This window comes from Rutidosis leptorrhynchoides, chromosome 6 (assembly GCF_046630445.1).
Source record: "Rutidosis leptorrhynchoides isolate AG116_Rl617_1_P2 chromosome 6, CSIRO_AGI_Rlap_v1, whole genome shotgun sequence".
Lineage (NCBI taxonomy): Eukaryota > Viridiplantae > Streptophyta > Magnoliopsida > Asterales > Asteraceae > Rutidosis > Rutidosis leptorrhynchoides.
The window spans coordinates 146,091,960-146,110,169 of NC_092338.1; the positions used below are offsets into that span (position 1 = coordinate 146,091,960).

The window sequence follows — 18,210 nt, forward strand, 5'->3', positions numbered from 1 at the left end:
GGGGTAGTACGAAATAGATTATATTTTACTACGAAATACTATTAAATATGATACAATTTTACACAAGTTATTTATTTATTTATTGAATGGGTATACCTAAACCTTGCTACAACACTTATAGGCAGTGTACCTAATCGTAGAGTAGTGTAGTTTTTAGTAAGTCCGGTTTGTTCCACAGGGAGCTAGCTGAGTTTAACGCTATATATATATATATATATATATATATATATATATATATATATATATATATATATATATATATATATATATATATATATATATATATATATATATATATATATATAAGTAGTATTATTATTATAATAAAATGGGGTTTTACGGTTTAATAACCGGTTTGTCGATTTTAAGACTTAAGTTACAATTAAAACCTAATGCAAAATATTAAATATAACTTAATTTAAAGCGTAAAGTAAATGACGATAAATAAAATGACAGTAAATAAAAGTACGATGAGATATAAATTAAGAGAATTATGCTTATTTAAACTTCCGTAATCATGATGTTTGACGTTTTAATTTTAATTTATTACCATAAGTTAATTGTCCTTCGTCCTGGATTATTTGATAAGTCCATATGGTTTTGTCCATAATAGTCCATCGATCATAATTATAAAGTGCGAGAGTCTTTGCCAAATTAACCTTATACCCGAAGTCAAATATTTCAACTAATTGGGGACTTAAACTGTAACAAGGTCTTAATAATTTGTTTAATGAATACACCAAGTTATCGACTGCGTGTAATCCAAGGTTTTAATACTTTATTAACAATTACACCAATTACCCTTGAATGTAATCCACTCCTGTTTTAATGAGTCGAGTGACTATTAATCCATTCCCATGTCCGGTCAAATGAATAATTATTAGTATTTATAAATATCCCGCCCACCGTACCCAGTCAAGCGTATGTGGTTATATATAAACACGTCAAATTATAAATCTCTATATTAAATTAACGAGTATCATTTAGTTAATATAAAGCCCATTAATAGCCCATAGTCCAATTCCTACAAGTGTCGGTCTTTTGTCTAAACCCCAATTATGGTCCAAAGCCCAATAACCCAGTCTTAATATTTAGTCCAACATCACGATTACTTCGGCTTAAATAATCATAATAATAACTTAGCTACGAGACATTAATTTAAAAAGGTTGAACATAACTTACAATGAGTATTAATCGCGTAGTGTTACACGAACATAGTTTCGACTTACAAACTTAAAAAATTCACTACTATAACCTTATTATAATTAACTTAATATTAAAATTATAATTATAAAATATAAATATAAATATATATTGAGAGAGTGAGAGATCAGATTGAATAAGGTGTGTTAAACTCGTCCGAAAACTGGCCAATTTATAGACCTGACCACTCTTTTTGAGCCATGCGACCGCATGGGATTTGTTCCTCCTGGCCATGCGATCGTATGGCCAGCCTGTCCTGCAGCCATCCTTCATTTAAACGTAGGCAGCTTGATTAAATATAATATATAATATAATATATATAATTATATATAATTATATATATATATTATATTATATTCTTGTTCATAGTTGACTCGTAATTTTAGGTCCGTTGCGTCGCGCGTTGATAGTTGGTTCAGGTCTCGATTTCAGATTTTCGAACGTCCTTTCGTACGCTTAGATATCTTATACTTTGCGTTTCACGGCTTGTACTCTTGTAATTTTTAGACGTTTCTCATCAATAAATTGAACCACTTGGATTGTAACTTGTACGTTTGAGCATTTTGGTCATTTGCGTCTTCAAATCGTCGATTCTGTCTTTTGTCTTCACCTTTTATTATTTAAACGATAATCACTTGGAATTAGAACAATTGCAACTAAAAGCTTGTCTTTCTGGAAGGATAATGCAATGAAATATATGTTCGTTTTTAGCATTATCAGGCTCCCTGGGCATGCTGTTCCCTGGGCATGCTGCTCCCTGGGCTTGCTGCTCCCTGGGCATGATGCTCCCTGGCATGCTGCTCCCTCGAATTGCTGCTCCCTTGAATTCCTGCTCTCTGGGCAGCAAGCACTTAGTACGAATTTTTAGTTTTAGCGTGTTGTCCAAGTTTTAGTAAATATGGAAGGATTAATCATGTAACCACCTATGTTATATTTGTAGAAAGGACAATTCTTGTTTATGGAAAAGATTTCTATATTAACCACTTTGAATATTATGGGAGATATTTATGGAGAGTCAATCAGTAAATTGATTCGAATATATCTTCTCTCATAACAGGGTGCCTATAAATACATAGACGAATTAGTCATAAGATATACAATACGAAACCTAAACACTCTTCTGCAAAAGAGTTCTAGTTTTCTGCCAAAAAGAACGTGATCTCTGACTTATTCCAAAGTAATATTCGTGTAACCCAGAAAATTAGGGTCAAATAATAACTTTCGAAAAGTGATACCACGATTCAGTGATATATCCGGCTATCGATTATTATACCCCACACAAAAATTTAAATCTTCCAACAAACGAAAGTAATTATATGTTATAATCGATGGCAGCTACGAAAAAGCATACGATGGAGAATTTTTCCAAACTTGATAAGTCTGAGGGAGTTGATTTTCAGAGATGGCAGAAGAAGATGCACTTTTTCCTGAGCAGCATGAATGTGGTGTATGTACTTAGCAAACAAATTCCTGAAGATCATGGTGATGATGCTACTGTTAAACATATTCGACAAAGGAGCAAGTGTGACAACGATGACTACATTGCTCGAGGTTTAATCCTTAATGGTATGGCTAGTTCCCCTTTCGATATTTATAAGAATGTTGAATCTGCTAAAGAACTATGGGACATGTTGGAAACCAAGTATATGTCTGAGGATGCTTCTAGTAAAAAGTTCCTAGTGAGTAATTTTAATAATTACAAGATGGTCGAATCTAGACCGGTCGTGGAACAATACAATGAGCTCATTCGTATAGTTGGTCAATTCACACAATACAAGATGAACATGGATGAGTCTATTCAAGTCTCAAGTATCATTGATAAACTACCTCCTTCTTAGAAAGAATTTAAACATTCTTTGAAAGATAAGAAGGAAGAGTTAACTCTTGTTGAGTTGGGTAGTCATCTGCGTATTGACAAAGGCATCAGGTTGCAGGATAATGACAAGCTAAAGATCAACGAAGTTGCTAGGACGTCTGTTGTCAGCTTAATGGAACATAAAAGGTTCACTGGTTATAATGACAAAAAGGGCAAACATAAGCATCAAGGTAATAACAAAGCAGATCTGAATAAGAAGTCTAAATTGACTTGTTGGAAGTGTGGTAAATCCAGACACTTAAAAAGGGTTTGCAAAGTTAATATTGAAACTAACAATGCTAAGGGATCTAGCACAAGCGGTTCGACCAATATTTCGAACAACCAAGCCCCGAAAGATCAGAATGTATTTAATATTTAATTTAGAACTATTATGTTTCGTCTATAACTGAGATTTGTTTTATGCAGGATGATGATGTTGCATGGTGGATTGACTCGAGAGCTACCACTCGTGTATGCAAGGATAGATGTTGGTTCAAGACTTACGAGTCGAAGACTGATGGGTCAATTCTTCATATGGGAAATGAGTCAACAGCCTCTGTTCATGGACGTGGAAGTGTGAATTTAAGTTTTAGTTCTGGAAAAGTTGTTTCTTTGTTTAATGTTTTGCATGTACCATAAATTAGGAAAAAATTGGTTTCTAGTAGTATGTTGAGTAATTGTGGTTACAAACAAGTTTTTGAATCATGTTTTTGATAAATTTATTTTATCTAAGCATGGTTTGTTTGTTGGTTTTGGTTATTTGAACAATGGAATGTTTAGACTTAATATTGATCATGTGAATATTAACATTGCTTGTATGACAACTGTTAGCATAAATGATTCTACTATTTGGCATGCTAGACTACGACACGTATAGTTTAAAAAAATGCAACATACATGTCTAAAGATGGTTTAATACCTGCCTTTGATATGCACGATGAAAAGTGTAAAACATGTATGTTGACAAAGATCACTAAGAAACCCTTTCAAAATGTACATCGCGATACTGAAATTTTGGATTTAATACATAGTGATTTATGTGATTTGCATGCAACTCCTACTCTAGGGAATAAGAAATAGTTTGTGACTTTTATTGATGATGGTTTTGCTATGTTTATTTATTACATAATAAGGATGAAGCATTAGATAAATTCAAAATATTTAAAACTGAAGTAGAATTGAAACAAAAGACTTAGAACGGATAGGGGAGGTGAATACATTGGCCAATATCATTTACAATCCCTTGGTATTATGCTTGAGACCACAACTCCTTATACACCACAACAAAATGGTATATCTGTGAGAGAGAGAGAGAGAGAGAGAGAGAGAGAGAGAGAGAATACATTGGCCACAACTCCTTATACACCACAACTCCTTGGTATTATGCTTTAGAATGCATAGGGGAGGTGAATACATTGGCCAATTCCATAAACCCAAAACACCAAACCCTAAACCCTAAACCCTAAACCCCAAACTCTAAACCGTTCGTGTTAAAGACTCAATCTAAATCCTAAATCTAAACCCTAAATCTAAACCCTAAACCCTAAATTTCTAAACCCTAATATCTAAACCCTATAAACCCTAATATCTAAACCCCAATAGCTAAAACCTCAACATACGCTCGAAAAACACGATAATTGTTATATATTACTTCTTCGAGCGTTTTCCTTCCAAAATAAAAACATTTATCACAAAGTGTCTCTACTAAATGTTCATATTTTCATCCCATCTATAATGTTCATGAACAAAGTTTTTTCAAAAAACGAAGAAAAAAAAAATTTGATCCCCCCGCTTCCCCCCGATTGGTTACTTTCCTGTTGATCCTACCACTATATATATATATATATATATATATATATATATATATATATATATATATATATATATATATATATATATGATCAAGATGGAAGTAACCAATCGGGGGGAAGCAAAAAAATTTATTTTTTTTCGTTTTTTGAAAAAACTTTGTTCACGAACATTATAGATGAGATGAAAATATGAATATTTAGTAGAGATACTTTGTGATAAATGTTTTTATTTTGGCTGAAAAACGCTCGAAGAAGTAATATATAACAATTATCGTGTTTTTCGAGCGTATGTTGATGTTTTAGCTATTGGGGTTTAGATATTAGGGTTTATAGGATTTAGATATTAGGGTTTAGAACTTTAGGGTTTAGGGTTTAGATTTAGGGTTTAGATTTAGGATTTAAATTGAGTTTTTAACACGAACGGTTTAAAGTTTAGGGTTTAGGGTTTGGTCTCCATAAACCCAAAACACCAAACCCTAAACCTTAAACCCTAAACTCTAAATCGGGCTAAATTTTACTTCACAAAACATGAAGAAAAAAAAAACGTTAACATTTTTCACGAACAATATTATCTTGAATGTTATTTTTGTCGATCGTTTTCCCGCATAAATAATAACATTCATCACGAAGTGTCTCTTCTAAATGTTCATCTTTTCGTGTGATCTTGATGCCCGAAAAAAAATGAAAAATTTTTTTTTTGCTTCCCCCGATTGGTTACTTCCCCATTGATCCTGCCCCTATATATATATATATATAGTGGTAGGATCAAGAGGGAAGTAACCATTCGGGGGGAAGCGGGGGGAAGCCAAAACTTTTTTTTTTTTTTTTTTCATTTTTTGAAAAAACTTTGTTCACGAACATTATAGATGAGATGAAAATATGAACATTTAGTAGAGACACTTTGTGATAAATGTTTTTATTTTGGCGGGAAAACGCTCGAAGAAGTAATATATAACAATTATCGTGTTTTTCGAGCGTATTTTGAGGTTTTAGCTATTGGGGTTTAGATATTAGGGTTTAGATATTAGGGTTTATAGGGTTTAGATATTAGGGTTTAGAAATTTAGGGTTTAGGGTTTAGATTTAGGGTTTAGATTTAGGATTTAGATTGAGTTTTTAACACGAACGGTTTAGAGTTTAGGGTTTAGGGTTTAGGGTTTGGTGTTTTGGGTTTATGGAATAAATCCAAAACACCAAACCCTAAACCCTAAACCCTAAACCCTAAACTCTAAATCGGGCTAAATTTTACTTCACAAAACATGAAGAAAAAAAACGTTCATATTCTTCACGAACAATATTATCTTGAATGTTATTTTTGTCGATCGTTTTCCCGCATAAATAATAACATTCATCACGAAGTGTCTCTTCTAAATGTTCATATTTTCGTGTGATCTTGATGCCGGGAAAAAAAAATTTCAAAAAAAACGAAAAAAAAATATTTTGCTTCCCCCCGCTTCCCCCGATTGGTTACTTCCCCATTGATCCTGCCCCTATATATATATATATATATATATATATATATATATATATATATATATATATATATATTGGTAGGATCAAGAGGGAAGTAACCATTCGGGGGGAAGCGGGGGGAAGCCAAAACTTTTTTTTTTTCGTTTTTTGAAAAAACTTTGTTCACGAACATTATAGATGAGATGAAAATATGAACATTTAGTAGAGACACTTTGTGATAAATGTTTTTATTTTGGCGGGAAAACGCTCGAAGAAGTAATATATAACAATTATCGTGTTTTTCGAGCGTATTTTGAGGTTTTAGCTATTGGGGTTTAGATATTAGGGTTTAGATATTAGGGTTTATAGGGTTTAGATATTAGTGTTTAGAAATTTAGGGTTTAGATTTAGGGTTTAGATTTAGGATTTAGATTGAGTTTTTAACACGAACGGTTTAGAGTTTAGGGTTTAGGGTTTAGGGTTTGGTGTTTTGGGTTTATGGAATAAATCCAAAACACCAAACCCTAAACCCTAAACCCTAAACCCTAAACTCTAAATCGGGCTAAATTTTACTTCACAAAACATGAAGAAAAAAAACGTTCATATTCTTCACGAACAATATTATCTTGAATGTTATTTTTGTCGATCGTTTTCCCGCATAAATAATAACATTCATCACGAAGTGTCTCTTCTAAATGTTCATATTTTCGTGTGATCTTGATGCCGGAAAAAAAAAATTTCAAAAAAAACGAAAAAAAAAAAAATTTTGCTTCCCCCCGCTTCCCCCGATTGGTTACTTCCCCATTGATCCTGCCCCTATATATATATATATATATATATATATATATATATATATATATATATATATATATATATATAAAATAGTTTGATTAATTACTTCTGCCGTGTTTATAAAAAATGTAGTGTTACAACAACGCTCTTTACCAAAAACATAGAACGTAAGGACTAAGAGCACGGGCATGTCATGTAGGAAAGGGAGACACTGTGGAGACGTTTAACTTATATAGTTAGATGGGTTTATTGGTGTCATGACGGAAAGGGAGATTATAGATTTATAGGGTAAGTCAAGATTGTATTTTGGGTAATGGGTTGGGTTAAAAAACGTTGGGCTAATGGTGTTCGCTAACTCGATGGTTGTTGGGCCTCAGTTTTGACAAACGGGTGGTGGGCCGATTGACCTTGAGGATTATTTGCATGGACGGAGGATAGTTAGGACTGGAAGGGGTTCCGGTCACTCCAAATAAATCTGTTCTCAATGGAAATTTTTCTATTTGTAGGGACTTTATATGAAAATACTGTACTATTAGCCCCTTTGATCAATCAACTAACATTGGGAGTTTTAGTCTATATACCCGTGACCCGTTCGTCGGGCTGTTTTTTTGCTTGTAGAGACCCGTTACTTACCTGCGGGTAAAAAAATTTTGCACATGCCCATGACCCGCGGATACTCGTGACACGCTTGTAAACCCGCGGGTAATAATAATATACAACTTCGTTAAATTTTGTTTTCGAAAAGTTAGGAAATTTTGTTAATTATAAACAATATGTACAATTAAAATGTGTAAAATAACATGAAAGTCAAGTTTTTTAGTTATATGTAATATTATATTTTTAAAAATTATTGCATTACAAGTAAATTCTCTTTTAAATTGTTAATGTATGTATAAACTCGCGAATAAATATAAAAATGTCTCATGAATAAGCGGATCGGGTTTTACCTGCAACGGGTATTATGTACTCGCGACCCGCCCGCGACCTGTTGGCGGGTATAAATTTTTACCCGTACCCGTGCCTACGGGTAAGATTTTATGATTTTACCCGTCCATCACGGATCGAGTACCCGCGAGTCACAGGTTTTTTCTCGCCATTATCATCCTATCTGTTCCTGATTATTTGCAATTGTCGTACGCTTAGAATAGATAGGTTGTGGAGGGAGTGTATTGTCAAATGTATCCCCATCACCCATGGTCGCACTAGAAATACTTCAATTTTATAATAAAATTGAGTTTTGACAAGTACACGAAAGTAAAGAAGGAAATTTTGTAAAAGCAAATGACTAGTTACGTGAAGGATAAACTCATGTGAAAATTGATATAAAAATATTAAGTTCGCCAACTAACAACGTTTATTTTATGCATCAAAACATTTCAGAATTCAATATATATGTTCAATGAATAACATCGAACCGTTAACAGTTAGAATCCATAAAAAGGGACACCGTAACTATAAAATTTAGTTCGGCTTAGTCGAGTTCATATTGCTCACAACAGTAAATCCACCATCGATGCGTAAATTATGTCCGCTCACATAAACCGATTCATCAGAAGCTAAAAACAACGCTGCATCCGCAACATGACTAGCCTTCAACACTACACCTTTTAAATTCCCTGCCTCACAACAGAGCGCTTCGACCAGGCTCGCATCAATGTTATACGCATCGCATGTCAATGGGGTCGCCATAGCAAACGGAGAAACACAGTTGACTCTAATTCCATAAGCGCCTAGCTCACCACAAGCAGCCCTCATCAACCCAAGAATAGCATGTTTGGAGGTAGTATAAGCATAGGGCCCGGTTCCACCAATAGATCCAGCCACACTAGCTGTACAAATAATTGATCCGCGTGTTCCTTTAGCAACCATGGCTCGAGCCGCGTGTTTGATGGTTGCAACCATCCCATGGACATTTACAGCCATGGTGTTATCGAACGCACCAAGGTCCATGTCTAGTAAGGTTGTCATTGGGCCCATGATCCCAGCATTACTAAAAAGAACATCCAGTGGTCCGTATTTGGTGATTGTGTGGTTGACTGCGGCTTCTACTTGCTTCTCGTCCCTAACGTCACAACGAGTGTAGCAAATATTATCGAAACCTGATTCTAGGCATGATGAGATCACTTATCATTAGTATTAGTATTAGTATTTATATTATTTATAAAAGGTATAACTGTTGAAATGTAAGTTATCTAATGAATAACATGTCACATGGCCATCAAACATTTCTGGTATTAGTTAGGCCTCTATATGTATATGAAGTTGAAATGAATTGAAGAGAACATATCTATATACCTGGGCTTGTTGATAACAGCATTCATAACAACTAACTAGAGGAATGAATGAGAACTTCTTACAAATGATGGATATCACTGGCTCCTAAAATGATCTATATATGCATATGGTGTTGGCTCCTCTTAACTAAATTTTTGTCACTTAGGAAGTTGAAGAGAGTGAAGAATATAAGTTACAAGAATAAACCATTGAATAAAATAGTAAAAAGCTGACTTTTATCTTAAGATTACAATGATTTTGTAGTATTATAATTTTCAGTTAGATGCTGGAAAAACTGCAGTTAAATGTACTTAATTAAATGTGATGAGTGATCACAAGAATATAAATTAAAGAATATACCTTTATTGTATATAAATATAAACTAGTGTAAACGGACTTTTCTCTTAAGATTACAATGATTTTGTTAGTATTATAATTTTCAGTTAGATAGAAGGTGGAATCAATGAATTGCAGTTAAATACTCAAATGTGAAGAGAGTTAAGAATATAAGTTAAAGAATATACCATTAAAAAACTAGTGTAAGCTGACTTTCTCTTAAGATTACAATGATTTTGTAGTATTATATTTTTCAGAATTTAATTAAGAGCAGTGAAATACTTAATTGTGAAGACAGTCCAGAATAAAAGTTAAAGAATATACAATTAAATAACTAGTATACTTAGTTGACCGAGGTGTGTTAGCTCCGTGAACGGTTATTTTAGCGGGCGACGATTCTTCTAATGTTTAATCTTATAAGTTCGATAATCGTTCTGGTAAAGAGATTAGACGCGAGACGGTGACTGGGAAGATGAGGAAAGCCTAATGTCACCGTGTTGTTAGTTTGTTTGTTTCGTTAAGTTTGGTTCATGATTTGTTTCATCAGTTTCATGTTTTTTGGTTGTATTTAGGGAGACTCACTTATAGATAGTGTATTGTTCATTGGTTGCTTTTTAGGTATAAGCCTCTTTAGAGTTTTTCTTTGTATTCTTCGGTTGATATGTTTTCTTTCAGTAAACGGTATTGTTACTATATGGGTATTCGTTAGTTTTGGCAAAGAAAAGTGTAAGCTGACTTTTTTTTCTTAAGATTACAATGATTTTGTAACTAAATACATAAATTTGAAGAGATTCAAGAATATAAGCTATAGAATTTACCATTAAATTAAATGAATTTTGCTAAGGGTTGTCGTTAATGTGAATAAAAAGGTTCTACAATAACCGCAACTATAAAGTTAATGTTTAACCACCATCTACAACCCTTTTATGCACATCAACAACAATCCTAAGAGCTGTGAGTAGTAAAAATCCTAAATTAAATTAACTAGTGTAAGCTAATAGTAAATAATAGAAAGTAAAAATAATAACTATACAAACCAGTGGTTTTAAGTAGGGGTCAAACTCGCTCAGGCTCAAGCTAGGGTGGTTTAAAATTCAAAGAGTTTGAGATCGTCTCGTTTCAAACCTAATATATTAACCTCGAGTTCATCTCGTTTGATATAGTACAAGCTCAAGATTGCCTCGCTTTTAGTTAGTTTATATATATTATATTTATTCTTTTTAATAATATAATATTATATATTATATATTCTATATATTCTATTATAGTAAAAATAATAATAATTAATGTATATAGATGAGTGGCTGGTTTAGACTCACTCGCATGTTCGAGCTCAATATACGAAGTTCAATCTTGTTTACTAGACTATCTTTAAATGAGTCAAGCTCGGGTTCAATCTAGTTTAAACACGTCTAGATCAAGCTTTCAACGCTTCGATCTTGAGTAGCTCGCGAATAACTCGGTTCATTTACACCCATATTTTAAGTAATAATGATATTAAATTGATACACTTATTTGAAAAGTGTGTTTTCTTCTTTGATTTAACAATAATTCATAAAGCTCTACTAGAAATATAAACTACGAAGTCACTTTACTTATGGGTTTGGTGATGTATATGTGTAAGTATAAGTGGTTGTTTACTCGATTGTTTGAGGAAGTTTGTTTTGTGTTGATTTTCCTTACCCCGGTGATTTCTCTAGTCTGTTAAATATTTTTCGTTTAAGTTCACCTTTTATGATTGTCGTTACTAATTTTTACTGGATAACGCATCTTCATCATCGTCTATCCACGTTTATGTCAAAGCCATACTTAGAGTCCTTATCTAATGTGAAATTCTTAGTACCTTTCTTCCTCATGAACTCTTTCGCTCTTCTCACAGCACTTGCCATATATTATGTCCATCATCTCCATCTCATCCTTGTCAATCCGATCGTTGTCCTTAGCTGTGAGATGACAATTTCTTAGACTACCAGCAATCAATGCATCATAGGAGTTGACAACCAAAGCTACCATTTCCATGTCTTCCTCGGCTACTTCCAAAGTTCTATGTTTGAAGTTCTCTGTCTTCAACACAGGTGTGGTAGTCTCAGAAGGAAAAAACCCATAAGTAGAGCCCGCATTGTGAGATGAACTACTTGACTTATACACGTATTGTGGCTCATCACTACCTCTCGAGTTTGAAACAAAAGCTATTTGTAATAGAGCATGACCGGATGATTTAGTTGAAGTACCACCCTTGTATAGAGCATGATCCTGACTAATCTTTTATCGAGCAGCTCTAGTTTTGTAATGAAGTTATTTCTCTTTTAGATTTGACACCAACTGATTCAAGGTATATCGTTCAAGAGAATTGTTGGTTCTGAGTATCGCAATATATGGGTCAAAACGTTCGGGAAGTGCATCAGCCAAACATTCCACAATCTCATATTGCTCAAAAATGATTTCATGAGCTTCTAATTCTGACAAAAGATGGCGAAAACGTGCAATCAAGTCATGAAGTGCCTCATCCTTCATTGCAGTAAATCCTTCAACAGATCGGATATAGATCGGATGATGCCATATCCACATCCATATCCATTTAATTTTTGTTCGTCCATATCCATTTAATTTCATTTCATCCGTCCCTAACCATATCCGATGGATTAAGAGGGTTAATGGATATCCGTTGAATATCAAATGAAATGTTAATCTAATGACGAATTTATCAATTTAATATAGATTATAACAAATGAAAATATTTAATCTTTATGTTTTTGATTTGTTACACATGTTTTATTGTAATTTGTCGCTGATTATGAATTTAATTGAGCAAAGTACGTTATAATATAAGTAAATATACGTCTAAACTAATCTAAATAAGTAACTTTGAATATTGTTAGTAACAATTTAATAATTGTGACTATCACAACCCTTATTTTCGTTAATAATTTAAGAATTTGTAGGTTATATGTATATTTATATCGATACGTAGATGTATATGCATATATTTTAGTACATATATATGTATATATAGATGTATTTCGGGTGATAATGGATATATCCGTGGATGATAAGTTGTCATCCATATCCGATCCACGAAATATTTAGATCACCCATATTCATATCCATATCCATTAATCGTCCATTTACATAATTTATATCCATTATAAATGGATCAGATCAGGTGTATGTCCACCGACGGAACATCTATTGCCATCCCTACTCTCAATGCCTTTCCCATTTTAATCCTATGCCCAACATTTCCTTCATTATTTGGCTTCATGGCTGTCCAGATCTTCCATGATGTCTTGTAACTCTTGAATTGATGATAAATGTCTTGATGGAGTGCTTGTGTGATATTGGCGTAAGTTTTGCATTCCAAGTTATATGATTCCCTTTCCTTCTCGGTCATTGCACTAGCTGCTTTTGTCTGCCCATTTTCTTCTAATGGCGCTACTTATTCCCTCTCAATGAACTCCCACATTCGTGGATCAACACCAAGGATTCAAATTTTGAACATAGGTTTCCAAGTAGCATAATCATCCATATTTATTAGCTTAGGAACTTTGATTGTGTTCCCAAATTCAGTATCAACGAATAAAAGATATTACATTTTAGAATTCAAGATTGCCATCGCGTAATCTGTCTCAGAATATTCAGATGTTCCTGACATTTCTATACGTACGGATGTAACACCCGGATAGGCTATTTGTACGGACTAATGACACGGATAAGTAACACGTACGAATTGGGATATACGTACGGATTGGTTATACGGATGGGTGATACATACGTTTTAACGACCAGTCAAAGTACACTTGAAGACCATCGTTATCTTGGTCCCACAGCTTGATCATAACTCTAAATGAATTTGATAAATAACCTTGCATTCTTTATTTAAAAATGATTTCCTATAAAGGAAACCTACCAAAATATGTAAGTTTAGAAAAACCATACATAAATACTTAACCAAAAGTTGACCAAAACAAAGTCAACAAACACCCACAATTTAATGTATCAAAATAGAATGCAAGTTAATGTTTAACAAAAGCTGTCATCATAAATATGCAGACTCTCTAAGCACAGCGGAAGCAATCAATCATGAACCTGAGAATAAAACATGATAGTAACTGTCAACAAAAATGTTGAGTGAATTATAGGTTTAATAATTGCAGACAATATTTAATTTAAACCATAAAGATTGATGTTTGAAAACATAAAGACTCATTTTGGACCACAAAAATTATATGCTCGAAAACATATAAAACATTATTTCATTAACCCGTGAGCCACCTGGTAATCACTTAACAATTCCATACCCTTAACAAAACCATAAATATACACTGAACATGTGTATCTTCCAAAATATGAAGTACTAATACATTCCGCCTGTAACTGCTAGCGCGACTAGCACGAAATGGCGCTGTCAGGCCCGATAGATCTATCCATAGGATTCGCGTTCACCAGTAGAAACCAGTGATTACAATTACCAGATTAGGAAATATTTTTGTTCGACTCACAATGAATAATTTAAACCAACTTCCACTTGTGTCCAATATGAAAAATAAAATGCATGTATTCTCATCTCAAAAGATATAAAATCGAAAAATGGGACTATAACTCACCTTAACGTAAACGAAGTAACCACACAAAAATGTGAACCGCAAATGAAGTAAGTGATCAAGAATGAGCACAACGCCGACCTATAAATAAACAGGTCGATATAAATAACTAACTTAGGTCAAGTCTTAGTATGATAGCTATAGAACTTGTTGAAAATAAACATAGAACAACACTCGATATGTTTCGGTATGATCAGGACAGCGTATAACCCGTACTTTCTATTTTTAGGAAGTTTCTATTTTTGGAAAGTTTCTATTTTAGGAAAGTTTCTATTTTTGGAAAGTTTCTATTTTTGGAAAGTTTTCATATTTAGAAAGTTTCTATTTTTGGAAAGTTTATAACTTAGGAAAGTTTCCTTAATTAGAAAAGTCAACAAAAGTCAACTGAAATTCAAAGTCAACTGAAAGTCAACTCAAAAGTCAACCTTGGTCAAACTTAGTCAACATTGAGATTAAAGTGTAAATTACATTAATAATATAAGTTATAATAAAGTCATAAATGTATAATCATGTCATAACATAAGTTTAATTAAATTAAAATGAATTATTAAAGTTAACATAAGTTTAAATGACATAATTAATATATCATAAGTATTCAATTAAGTAATTAAATATTAATCATAATATAAGTATTATTAACTAATAATAAATTTTAATCATATCATAAGTATTATTAATTAATAATGAATTATTAATCATATCATAAGTTTTAATTATAATTAATAAATTATTAGTATTTAATAATTAAATTATAATTAAATAATAACTAAGCCTTATAATAATTAAATAATTAATTAATCTTTATTATAAGTCTTATTATAATAATCTCATAACATAAGTTTAATACTTTTCATAAGTTTTTTTCATTAATAATAAAAGTATTATTAATCATAAGTTTAATTAAAAGTTTCATTAAATCATAAGTAATTATTAAATGATATAATAAATGTATATATCATAAGTCTTAAATTAAAATAATTAATTTTATATCATAAGTAATGTAGTAATAATGAAAATCATTATTTATATCCTAAGTTCAAATTTTATAACCATAAGTTTAATTAAACGTTCGTCGGGTCATAACTTGAGCCCCGGGTGTCGGTCTTCGGCGAGTCTTATATATATCCTCGTCTAACCAAACCACCTGACACATTAGTGTATTCAATAACACCCTAAAATTAGTCCCTAAGTCGTGACCTACAGCCATGAATCAACTTGGAACATTAATCCGTTCAAAATCTTGTTTTAGTCATTCCGGGTTATCCGTGGCTCGGATTTCGATGACCCGAACATGAATGTTCATCCCATCATCAATCCTAACACACTAGTATACCCTATAGACTCCAAAATTGGCCATAAAGTTGAACCAAAACTGAACACATTCATTTTTATATTTTAATTCCATGAAAACACCATTTTATGCATAACTTAAGTTCCGGGAATCGAAATAACATGAATCCGGAGTATAAAATCAATGTCTTGATGAGAGGAACGCATCTAAAAACTTTAATTTATCAAAAAACATCAGTTAAGTATACTGAAATGATCAATTAGTCCGCTGTCCCAAATCAAACAAACCGAAAACATGCAATAACGAGTAATTCTATGCATACAATCATTAATCCAACAATACACAAGCACTATACTATCATAATAATCATCAAAAACAGAAAAATTAAATAAAAATCAAAAAGCTAGGGTTAGGGTTTATACCCTAATCAAGAATCAAATGGTATGAACGCGTAGAAGAGAACGAGAGCAATCCGATTATACTAAAAGCCCTAAATCTTCAATGCAAAAATCAAAAGATGATGATGATATGGTGCGGTGTTGGTGACGGCACAAAAGAAAAAAAGAAAGGGAGGAGGAAAGTCTAGAGAGAGTATTAGGTATTTCCTTAAAATGTGTAAATGTGATGTTAAAATCAAAATGAGGAAATAATGAGCCTATACCTTCCCCCTTTGATATTTTCGGCCAAAAACAAAAGGGTGGGGCCCCTTAGTGGTCCGTCTTGATACAAAGACTAAAAGCTTTTAGCCCAAACTCCCGACGAAGCCCGAAACGCGAAAACACCGCTACACGATTAAATATTCGGATAGATAACGTACACGCGACAAATAAAATATATAAACACTATATATAAACATATGATATAAAAATATCATATTTAAAATAAATGGGATTCAAAAATCTCAAAAGTCTGACCGTTGGTTTGAAAACCGAAAAGATTCGCCGGATAGAAATCCACGACACGTAGAAAGGTACAATTTAAAATACGAATACAAATATTCATATAACATATAATAATTAATATATTATTACAAAAATAATAATATAGGTCATAGAAATGACGTGGCATGAATAACAATTAACGGACATTAAATAATAAACGGTAGAAGATAACGAAAAAAGTAGGGTTATGACAGTACCTTCCCGTTAGGGAAATTTCGTCCCGAAATTTAAGCAGGTGCAGGGGTTGACTCGACATCTGAGAACAAATGCGGGTACTTCCACCTCATCTAATCTTCACATTTCCAAGTGAACTCGGGTCCGCGTCTGGCATTCCATCTAACTCGGACGATAGGAATTCTACTTTGCTTGAGTGTCTTAACCTCTCGATCCATAATTTCAACAGGTTCCTCAATAAAATGGAGTTATTTATCAACATGAAGTTCATCAAGAGGAATGGTTTCATCCGCCTCGGCTAAACACTTCTTCAAATTCGATACATGAAAAACGTCATGAACAGCACCGAGTTCTTGTAGAAATTTCAAACGATAAGCCACGGGTCCAATTCTTTCGATAATCTCAAACGGTCCAACAAATCGAGGATTCACTTTCCCCTCTTTCCAAAGCGTACCACACCTTTCCAAGGTGATACCTTCAACATGACACGATCACCAACTTGAAATTCTAAATCTTTCCTTCTAATATCGGCATAACTCTTTTGCCGACTCCTGGAGGTTTTCAACCTTTCTTTAATCTGTACGATCTTCTCAGTAGTCTCATGAGTAATTTCTGGGCCTGTGAGTTGAGCATCCATAACCTCATTCCAACAGATAGGAGACCTACACTTTCTACCATACAGAGCTTCAAATAGTGCGGCTTTAATACTTGCATGATAACTGTTATTATAAGAAAATTCGGCCAGCGGCAAATATCTATTCCACCCATTACAAAAATCAATAATGCACGCTCATAACATGTCTAATGGTCCTTTCACTCTGACCATCTGACTTGGGATGATAAGCAGTGATCATATCCAATTTTGTTCCCAAAGCTTCCTGTAAGGATTGCCAAAACCTCGATGTAAATCGACTGTCTCGGTCTGAAATAATAGATACAGGAACACCATGTCTTGAAACAATTTCCTTCAAGTACAAACGAGTAAGCTTCTCCATCGAATCTGTTTCCTTAATCGGCAAGAAATGACCTGACTGTGTGAGTCGGTCAACAATCACCCAAATGGTATCATAACCACCCACAACTCTCGGTAGCTTCATAATAAACTCCATTGTAATACCTTCCCACTTCCATTCGAGAATTTCAGGTTGCACTAAAAGTCCGGACAGTTTCTGATGTTTAGCTTTAACCTGAGCATAGGTCAAACACTTAGCCACATACGTAGCCACATCAGCTTTCAAATTAGGCCACCAATACATCTCCTAAAGATCATGATACATCTTTCCTGAACCAGGATGAATAGAGTACCTAGACTTATGAGCCACATCTAACACAAGTTGTCGCAGATCACCAAACTTCGAAACCCAAAGACGTCCCGCTAAATACCGAGTACCACTGGCTCGTACCTCAAATTTCTTACCCATGCCTCTGACTTTCTCGTTCACAAAATTCTCCTGCTTCAAGGTTTCTTGTTGAGCCGCAAG

At 33.3% G+C, this 18,210-nt stretch overlaps 1 protein-coding gene across 1 annotated transcript; it reads right to left on the reverse strand.

Annotated features, from left to right (window-relative positions):
- Positions 1-8,573: 8,573 nt before the first annotated feature.
- On the reverse strand, positions 8,574-12,290 carry LOC139854144 (uncharacterized). Its single transcript, XM_071843466.1, has 3 exons — positions 12,042-12,290; positions 11,600-11,984; positions 8,574-9,235 (listed from the first exon to the last, which is right to left on the reverse strand). Exons 1-3 carry the CDS (start codon positions 12,288-12,290, stop codon positions 8,574-8,576), a joined length of 1,296 nt encoding a protein of 431 aa, XP_071699567.1.
- Between the last annotated feature and the right edge of the window lie 5,920 nt (positions 12,291-18,210).

Excerpts from the sequence above, each read along its gene's own strand:
- LOC139854144 (XM_071843466.1), bottom strand. The coding sequence starts at position 12,290 with ATGTGGATATGGCATCATCCGATCTATATCCGATCTGTTGAAGGATTT. Across the intron at positions 11,985-12,041 it reads GATATACCTTGAATCAGTTG|ATTAGTCAGGATCATGCTCT; the intron begins GTGTCAAATCTA and ends GCTCGATAAAAG. Across the intron at positions 9,236-11,599 it reads CATAATATATGGCAAGTGCT|TGATCTCATCATGCCTAGAA; the intron begins GTGAGAAGAGCG and ends ACTAATGATAAG.